At 41.0% G+C, this 10,000-nt stretch overlaps 1 protein-coding gene across 3 annotated transcripts in view; it reads left to right on the top strand.

The window, feature by feature from the left end:
- The window catches only part of LOC138949824 (uncharacterized), a 209,577-nt gene that overhangs the window by 66,281 nt on the left and 133,296 nt on the right, over positions 1-10,000 (top strand). For all 3 annotated transcript variants that reach the window (XM_070321607.1, XM_070321613.1, XM_070321603.1), the window contains 2 exons: positions 8,388-8,474; positions 9,898-10,000. The exon at positions 9,898-10,000 is cut by the window's right edge and continues 65 nt beyond it. In XM_070321607.1, coding sequence (XP_070177708.1) covers positions 8,388-8,474; positions 9,898-10,000 — 190 coding nt within the window. The remainder of the gene's footprint in view (positions 1-8,387; positions 8,475-9,897) is intronic.

Genomic DNA, 10,000 nt, shown 5'->3' with positions numbered 1-10,000 from the left:
TGGCTTCTCTGCCTGCCTCTGCCTCCCTCTGTCTCCCTCTGTCTCCCTCTGTCTCCCTCTGTCTTTCTATATCTTCTTCTGTCTATTGGCCTGGTATCTCTCTCTCTCTGTCTCTCATTTTCTCTGTCTGTCCCTCTCTCTTTCTCTGTCTGTCTGTCTCTCTCACTCTGTCTCTGTTTCTCTCTCTCTCTTTCTCTGTCTGTCTGTCTCTCTCTCTCTCTCTCTCTCTCTCTCTCTCTCTCTCTTCTCTGTATATGTTACAAGGACAGGTTGGAAGATTAGGCTAAGCCTAAAACCTTTATCCTTATGTAATAAAGTTCTGAGTTCTGAGTTCTCTCTCTCTCTCTAAATTGTGAACATGTTTTTGGGAGTGTATTTGGGGATTTCAACGGGTGAGCTTTTGCAGTTTGCATTTTTAGAAGAACTCTGATATTTTTTGTTTTTATATATAGAATTTTGTACACAGTTTTTGTACTAATGTTTTGTGTAAAAAGAAAGTTTTAATTTATGTAGAATGTATGTACATTTGTTTTTTTATACAATGTTTCCATTTATGTTTTTGTCAGCTGTTTTTAAAGCTTTTTTTATTTTTACGTAATACTTGTATTTGTTTGTTGTTCATATTGTTTCTCAATCTTTATGCCAGAAATAATGTTGGTAATTTCACAGTCAGATATAAGAAGGATACTCTTTGCACTGAATTAGGAGGGGCTGAAAATAATGAAGTGGTTATACATATATCCAGAATATTGTGTCAATATTGGTCAGTGCTAGAGCATTTTTTTGCAGATCCAGTAACAGAAGTTTGAACTGTTCGCAATTTTAAAATAAAAATTAAGCTGTTTTCCGAATGCAACAGATCTAAAAACTCTAGAGATCTTCCATAGAAAAATGGAGACATAGTATCATCTGAGCTAAAACAAAAATTGTCATAGTTTTTTCTTTCTTTATTTGAGTTATTAGTTACCATTTTACTATACTTTCCAGAGAAATTTTTTTCAGCCACATCAAATTACCCGTTTTGGAGATTTAAAACATTCATCCTTGTTGATTTTCAAAAACAAACAAATGTGTGGCGGGAAATATAAGACAAATTAAATCTATAAGAAAAGGAATATAAGTATTATAAATAATCCCTTTGTGGCATTTCTTAGGGTTTCTCCTTCTTAATGTTGGCGTGTTTTATTTGTCATTTTGTCCTACATCGTATTGCACCTTTTTTTGCTGTGTTTACATTGGAAATGCACCTTTATGTTGTGCTGCAAGGAATGTAGAATGGGGGGGGGGGGGGGGGGGGGGGGCAGGAATATTTATTGTAGCAGAATGACTGCTTGCTTTTGTAGCTGTTCCGTTTTTGCTTTGTCAAGCTGGACTTCTTGTTTCCTAATTTTTGTGAAAGTCTCAACTTCTGTTTGTCACACTTTTTCATCCTCACCAGCTAACTGGAAAGATCTGTTCTACATTATTTTCACATTTCTGTTTTCATTTGCCTGGTCCTCCGGAACTTTTTTCTCTCTATCCTTGTAACTTTAAAGAAAAATTGATAAAAAATGAGGAATTGAAATTTTAAAAAGTTTTCCAAGTATGAGTTTCACATTCAGTAGAGATGAAATGTCATGGGTATATAAGGCAAACTGAAAGCTATTGGTGTTTATCACCCAAAAAAAGAAAGAGAAAAAGGATATTGTTGTTTATGATGAACCAGTATGCAGACATTCCTCTTGAATTATTATGATAATTATTTACTCATGCAGTCTTTAACTTGAATATTAGCATGGATATTGTGTCCAGTTCTCTAGTGTTTGATTGAAAGTGAAAGTACTAAGTACAAATAGCAGACAATTCATTGCATGTTTACTTAGCATCCTGTCTGTTCATCAGTCTCTTACAGTTGTATTGTGTATGCCCCCGTTTAACCCATCACAGCTCAACGAACCACAAAGCAGCACACAGTTTCATTTCACAATAACATAATTATATTTGTTTATGAGAAAAAAAATGAAAGTGATGTCTGTTAAGCAGTGTGGCAAAATCCTTTCACTTTTAAGATTTTCTGCATGCTTATGCATCAAAGTTAAGGTAACATAGAGATGATGCATTGCATCGTGGGTACGTCCTCAAACCACTCAGGTCACTTTCTTTACCCCTCAAGGGAGGAGTACCATTACATGTATTTCTGTTGGTCTTTGGCCAAACCAGCACTTTTCCCTGTTAATTCTAGACATTCTGAGCTGACCTTTAAAAATAAAATGGGCGTTAAGCTCCCCCCAAATAATTTCGGCCTAATAGGTTTAGGGTCCTATGAGGACATCAAGAATTCCGAGTTAGATTTAGCTCGCCCAAACTAGCCAGTTTATTCCGTCTTGCCATTTCTAAAATGAAGGCTAGACTAGCTGTCTTTTTTTGGAAAAGAATAGCGTATGGATACAGGTCAACAATGTTAGCGTAAATGTCAGTCATGTTGACTCCTATAGAGGAGAGAGAGCTGTTTGAGAGGGCAGAGAAAGAAAGGTACAATGAAGGTACAGTGAAGGTGGTAACACTGGCCCCCTTCCAGCCCAAATCTCTGCTGAAGCTATGGACTTTTATTGAGGATGTGTGCCCTGGAGTAACCGTAAATAAGAAAGACAATTACTGGGGCTAAATTACATCTCCGTAAAGCCGTCTGGCCGGCGTCTCAATTCCTGTGGGAAGAACGTCTGTAAAGAAATGGCGCAAAACCTGTGGTTACGTGTACTGGCATTATTACCAAGAAAATGCCAAGCTCTAGGTTGTTTGGGCAGGGTGTTCACTCATGGTAATTAGAGGGAATCAAAGATGTTTTAAAGGGACAGACTTGATTGGTTCATGGAACTTTTCATTGGTTCATGAAAACCCAGAGAACTTGATGACTTGTGAAGAGATTATTCATCTGGAATTATTGGCAGGAATCAGAAATTGTCTGATTGTCTAAAGTTTGCCTCCTTTATTTTGTTCTGCTGACTAGATTCCACAGCGGAGAATAGATGGAGAAGATTATAAGTTAGAAGAAAGGAAGTACTGGTGGCCTTTAGTCTCTATTGCTTTGTGAAAGTGCCCCTGAACTGCTGATTTGCACAGAGGTTGTTCACTCCAGATTGTTGGCAGGAGCCAGGGAAAAGTGAGAAAAGGCCAATTTAACCCCTTTTTGCATGCCCACTTGAAGAATGTCAACCAACTGACCATTCCCGCCTGGCAACAAGTATCCAGATAATTTATTGACCACAGCACCATGCTAAAAAAAGCCAATGACATTTAAATTATCGCTGGGTAAAAACTTAAAAAGTGAGCATCAGGCGACTGCACAGAGGTTGTTGACCCAGAAGTGTCTGGAATGAGCGCTTCTGCTAGGCAAAGAAGGATAACTCTTCGGTACTTCGCCGCTGGGGGCGCGCGAATACCAGGACTCGCTTTTACTTCCGCCTGTCCGCTATCTACGCTTTCGCTTTGGACTCGTTCACTCCACGCTCAGTTCGACACTTCTTACTTTTTTCGCATCAAAACATGTCGAGGCCGTATGGTACCTGGACTTTGTCCGAGTTGAAAGCTGAACTGCGACAGCGGGATGCACGAACTTCGGGTCGGAAAGCAGATTTGGTTGAAAGGTGAGTTCAAAGTTGCTTCAGACTGAAGTTCAGTGATTTCTGTCAAGTGTGTGTCAGTTTGTGATCGCCGAAACTGACTGAGACTGACGTCGGCACGGTTTTGTAGCCTTTATTTTGGGCTTAGTTTGGAGAAAATTACTGCGGAAAAAATTAAAGGTTCTTGTTTAAAATTTAGCCCAGATTACTATGATAGTGGCACTCTTGACTCTTGTGCTGACTGAGTAGGCATGTTTTGAGACGTTCGTGAAATATTATCCCACTCCACTTCCCACCGATCAGCTGTCATGTTCCCTCCACTGTGTGATAAGACTTAGTTTAAATTAAAATGTAATGCAGATAAAGACACGTTGCTACACAAAAAAATCATAATTAGAATTAAAATTGTGAAAATCAGACTTAGCAACTTAATTACTTAGTTATAGTCATTGAGTCATTGTCATGGCCCAGTGATGCATTGAGAAATTGGTTTTTTTTATTGGGGGGTGAGGGGGGTTGGACTGTCCCAGAACATAAATAACAGAAGACAATATTTTGAATATTCAGCTATATTTAGTTTATATTTATTAGCTCTACTGCTTGTAGAGTTTACATATATGAACATTTAAATATGCACACATTAATTTCATACCCATTGTGTGATTTCAGGTTGGAGTTCTATGGGATGGGCTGAACAAACAACTACATCACTCCCCACATCTACCTGTACCATTAGTACACATAAAAATACCGGATAAACCCGTTAAAGGAACAAAGAAATTTACAATCACTGAGCCTCACATAAGCCTCAATCACTGAGAGGATATTTGGATAATCAACCACCAGTACATACAAGTACACCCCAACAAGGGAAATGAGTAATAGTCATCTATAAATGATTATTCTCAATCGAGAAACAAAATGATAAGGATATGGATTTAAATAGTTGTCCCCTGACGAGGCTACCTTTCAGTTTCCCAAAAAAAAACACTATACAATCACACATTCAAAGAAGTTGTCCAAACAGCTTGAAACTGTAAATATAGCCGAAAAGTACCATCTTTGGGAGAGGTACTTAGGGATCTCTGGGCTGCCAACTGCATTTGCCGGGTTTCGCAGACTTGATTTTTAACCCCTATTCTTTAAATTTAAGAGTTGTTGCAGGTCAGGTTAGTTTCAGTTGTTCATGGTTTACTTGTGTGATGAATAAAGTGTCATATATATGCCTGAACGAATTGGTGAATGTCTGAGTGTGATGAGAGTGATAAATGAACGAAGAATTGTGCAATGCATGGATGGCATTTTGTGTTTGGGCAGACTTCTGATAATATAATATTTTTTGCAGTTTGCAGCAAAAGATAAAATTATTATCTGAACTTGATCGATCAATTCAACTTTATCCATTAGCTGTATATGAAAAATCAGGAGGATGCATAACACACTGTCAATCATTTTGCAATTGTTTAAAAAAAATGTGAGTTTATGAATTCAGAATCAGATTGCTAAGACTGTGTAGTGCTATTTGGCAAAATATATTAATCTGTGAAGAATCACTTTGATCTTAATTTGAGCATTGAATGAACTACTGTATAGCTAATATCTCCTTGTAATCTTGCAAGAATGAGCACTGAAGATGTACTGATTCATAGAGTAGGCTTAACTCTCACTCACTGATGCATATAAAAAACTAAATAAGCACACGCACAAGACTCAGTATTCACTGCTCACAAAATCAATGCATAAAATAAACTGTACACACAGACGTAGACAAATGTAAGTGCACGGTAAAGTTTCAGTTGATTAATCACTAGTACAGTAATAACCAACAGTTAAACAAAGCACACAGACCAGCACAAAAAGTGAACAACAGTGATGTGCACCATTATACAACACTCAGTATATGAAATATATCTTGGCAAACAGATTCAAGCCTGCCATGTCACATACTGACTAAACACAGACATTCCAGGTACTATGGCTCTGTGGTGGTGACCACAAACTAAACAGTTCCAGCTAGCAGCAGATATTTGGTCAGTCACAATGGCTCACACCTGCATAGATGAGCACAGCTATAATATATGTGTGACTGTTCACAGTTCAGTGTACACTGAACTGTGAACAGTCATATTATAGCACACTCACACATATACTAAATAACCTCTGCTCATGTCTTTCAGTATTGGCGTTAACCGCTAATTACCGGTATTTTACCGGTTGAAACGAGAAAATAGCGGAACAAAATTGGCTGCCGGTATGACCGACGAGGTTGATTTTTAGAACTACCGGGTTTTTTTCCGCTGGTTAAAAAATAAAACCAGTACTCTGAGTTGGACTCTTACTGGTTCCAATGACCTGCCTACCGTTTTTTTCTGGACTGTTTGCATCATTAAAGTTTGCGTACCGGTTTGAAAAAATACTAGCGCCATCACTGGTCTTTACTCAAATCGGATAATGAATTTTGGAATTTACCCATTAGTATCACTAATACATTGATCCACAGCTGCATTCATATAACCAGTGAACAAAAAAGTGCAACAGGGCTTATTTGTGCCCTATGATGTTCAGGTGAATACCACTATCCCAGATGCCTTTAGAAACAGATGTGAAAAAAAAGTTTATGATTTTCTCAAGAAAACACAAATGACTGTAGTATTATGCAGTACTTGTAGAAAGAAAAGTACGCATTCATATCAAGTTAGGACACGTCTACCTCAGTGTGAGCATGCCTGCATAAAACAAAATAGCTTTGGATTTGACTAAAAGAACAAGAACAAACATTATGCATGTTTAGACACGACGTTGTTCCTGAAGTTGCAAAGCGCAAAGCACACAGACAATATGACTGTGGCCTGCTAACCATCCATCGCTTTCTCCTCTCAACATCTTTGGAAAACTTAAATCTCTTTGCTTTGTTGCAGTTCACTACACAACACTTGTTCGGCATTCTTCCGCAAAATATTATCTCTGCCGCTGTGTCCCGGTCAGTGACACGACTGTGTTACCCTTCCGCAGCGAAGCGAAATTGCGGGCCCGCCGCTGGAGCACAGGCCTGATTCTCGTGCGCCACCTAGCGGTAAACCCGGAGAAGCGTGTTTCCAGCAGAAGCGCTCATTGGGGGCAGAAGCTCAGGCTGACCTCATTTTGCCTTCACTTCATCACACCCTTGCTTCCCTTCAGGAAAACACAGGATATTGTAACAAACAGAAAAGCTAACTTAGTAGTCATCTAACATTTTACGCCAAAATGACAGACTGCTGAAAAACACCAAGTTGACTTTCTGGTCCTGGTCCTGGTCCGAGTCCTGGTCCTGGTCCTGGTCCTGGTCTTGGTCCTGGTCCTGGTCCTGGTCCCAATCCACTGTTCGGTTGACGTTTTCATTCCACCACCACCACCACCGTATTTTTCCAGGGACCGGAAAGAAGAGTCCATGAAAGAGTAGAGTTGTGGATGCATCCTTAGGCCCGCCCCCCCAAAAAAGTCTGTTTACGGTAACATAGGCAATAACAATAGGGACGGTAGGTCGGGATTTTTAATTTTGAAATTTTTTTTTTCCCTCCCAAAAACCATATTTTTAAGTCATTTTGCCAAAAAACAAAGACTTTATTTTGTATTTTTTATTTTTTATTTTCTTTCCCAAATGCCCCCAAAAAGTCTAGGGTCGCGCGAAAAAATAGGGTCGGTCGGGATACCGTAAACAGACTAATTTTTTTGTGTGGCCTTAACAAGTAACCTCACACTTCTAATCCTGCTGACAATAGACCCCCCCTGGCCACAAAGGGAGAAACAAACAAGATTTTATTTTTAAAAAAGGACAACGTTGGATTTTGAAGACTTTGCAAGGGAAGTTACTCTTCTCCAATATCCAGGGGACACAGTTTCCGCCATTTCCGGCCAATAAAAAGCCACATACACCTGTGTAAATGTAAAACAAACTTCAATCAAATAAAAAAGAAAAAGGAGCCAATTGAACAACCCTAATTGTCACCGGAAACTAACATATCATTGTATTGTGCCTAAAGCTAGGATTCCATTCTTTCGGCTGCGGTGCGGCTCCGGCTCCGGCAACGGCATCCGGCTCTGGCGAGAAAAACGCATCGTCGTGAACCGTATATAACGGCGACATCGTCCGGATATGTTCTCTTCCCGCCAATGCCGCCAACAGGGGCGGATCAGTTGCTTTGTAAGGGGGGGTGCACTTTGAATCGAAAGTGAATGTGATGGGCGCGAAGCGCCCAAATTTGCTAGGGAGGTCCGGGGGCATGTTCCCCCGGAAAAAATTTTGGCCCAAAGAAGCAAAATGGTGCCATCTGGTGCCATTTGAACTTAGAAATGGTCATAAAATCAGCTTGCCAAATTTTTTAAAATTTTTGTTGTTGCTGGAGGGGGGGTGCACCCCCCACCCCCCCTCGTCCGCCCCTGGCCAATGCCGCCATGGCTCCACATTGGTCTCGTCTCATACAAAATACCAGACGGCGTCCGGCGACGGCAGTCCAGAAAGCTACATGGAGCTTTCTTGAAAAAACGCACACACGCCGGGCCGTCGCCGTCGCCGTACCGCACCCGTGTGAATGGGGTCATCCCTTCTTTCATCAATGTTTTTCAAATTGCCGTCGCCGCTGCCGTCGCCGGAGCCGCACCGCAGCCGTAAGAATGGAATCCTAGCTTTACACAGCCTGTTGACCCTGTACACCAAAAAAGAAGTTTCCAAAGTAGGCCTGATCTGAGACTGTGGGTAATGATGCCAGACAGTGACTGTGAGTCATGTGATCTCTGTTTCTTGCTCCTCAGGCCCCAGAGGGAGAGAGTCAGCCCAGCACTGACGTCGACCTGTTCGTGTCCACCGAGAAAATCATGGTGCTCAATACTGACCTACAGGTGAGTGTGTCTGTTGGTCTGTCTGTCGGTCTGTCGGTCTGTCTGTCTGTCTGTCTGTCTGTCTGTCTGTCTGAGTTGGCACAGCATTGACGTTGACCTGTTTGTGTCCACCGAGAACATCCTGCTGTAATAACAAGTTTCAAAGGTCAATTAAGATTCCACTTTTACTGCAACGTGCGTAAGCCTTCAGTTTTATTACGATTGTGTTGTTGCAATTTTTCCCAGTAAACTTTACAGCCAGTTTAAGCTTGGGATTGCTTGATTACCCCCCAAAAAGCTGAACAAAACAAAACAAAAGAAAAGAGTAGCAGTAATGTTTCGGCCACCTGTAGTTCATAGTTGGATTACAGGATGAAGCTGCCAGACATTCAGTGTTACCTCCTGGACATTCTGTGTTTGGAAGTGCATTCAGCGTGCTGACAGTGGCCATCAGAATGTTTGGAAGTGCATTCAGCGTGCTGACAGTGGCCATCAGAATGTTTGGAAGTGCATTCAGCGTGCTGACAGTGGCCATCAGAATGTTTGGAAGTGCATTCAGCGTGCTGACAGTGGCCATCAGAATGTTTGGAAGTGCATTCAGCTTGCTGACAGTGGCCATCAGAATGTTTGGAAGTGCATTCAGCGTGCTGACAGTGGCCATCAGAATGTTTGGAAGTGCATTCAGCGTGCTGACAGTGGCCATCAGAATGTTTGGAAGTGCATTCAGCGTGCTGACAGTGGCCATCAGAATGTTTGGAAGTGCATTCAGCGTGCTGACAGTGGCCATCAGAATGTTTGGAAGTGCATTCAGCTTGCTGACAGTGGCCATCAGAATGTTTGGAGCAATGTTTACAATCTCGTTCAGATGTCACTAACAAAAGCCGACCATAATTTGTAGAGACAATGAGAGCCTAGAAGATGACACAAATACCAGATTTAGCTTTACAGTTTGAGAAAAAAAGGTTTATAGTTGTTGTCTTGGGAGTCGAATTTAGCTGGCGGTAATATGAGTTGACAAGAGCTTACAAGATTTCATTTAGCTTTACATGTTTAGAAAAGGAAGAAGTGTATTGTTATTGTTCAGGGAAGTTGAACTTCGGATTTGATAGGCTTTGTCCATAAGCCCAATTCCTGGAGAGAAAAAGAAGGCAATAGGACTGAACACAGCTCAGTGGTGTCTTGTGTTATGTTCCACTGTACAACACTACCTGATGTAAATCGGCTGAATATGGGAAATGGTTGGCCTTTCCAGTCATATGACTGGTTTTACAATAAAGTCATCTCATTACAAAGCTCTGCACTCAAACGCATCTGCCTAGTTTTTTTTATGACTGGTAGTTTTTGGTTACAGAAAGCAACAGAAGACATACTAAAACTTGTTAAGAAGATAAGGGGTAAAGAAAGCAGCAGAATTAAACACAAGCTGTATGTTGTTGTTGTGCAGGAGATCATGATGGACCACACGCTGCGGACCATCTCCTACATCGCGGACATCGGGGACATCCTGGTGATCATGGCAAGGCGACGTATCCTGGCCAGCAGCCCCG

The sequence above is a fragment of the Littorina saxatilis genome, linkage group LG1 (genome assembly GCF_037325665.1).
Source record: "Littorina saxatilis isolate snail1 linkage group LG1, US_GU_Lsax_2.0, whole genome shotgun sequence".
Lineage (NCBI taxonomy): Eukaryota > Metazoa > Mollusca > Gastropoda > Littorinimorpha > Littorinidae > Littorina > Littorina saxatilis.
This window is presented reverse-complemented; position numbering and strand designations above follow the sequence as displayed.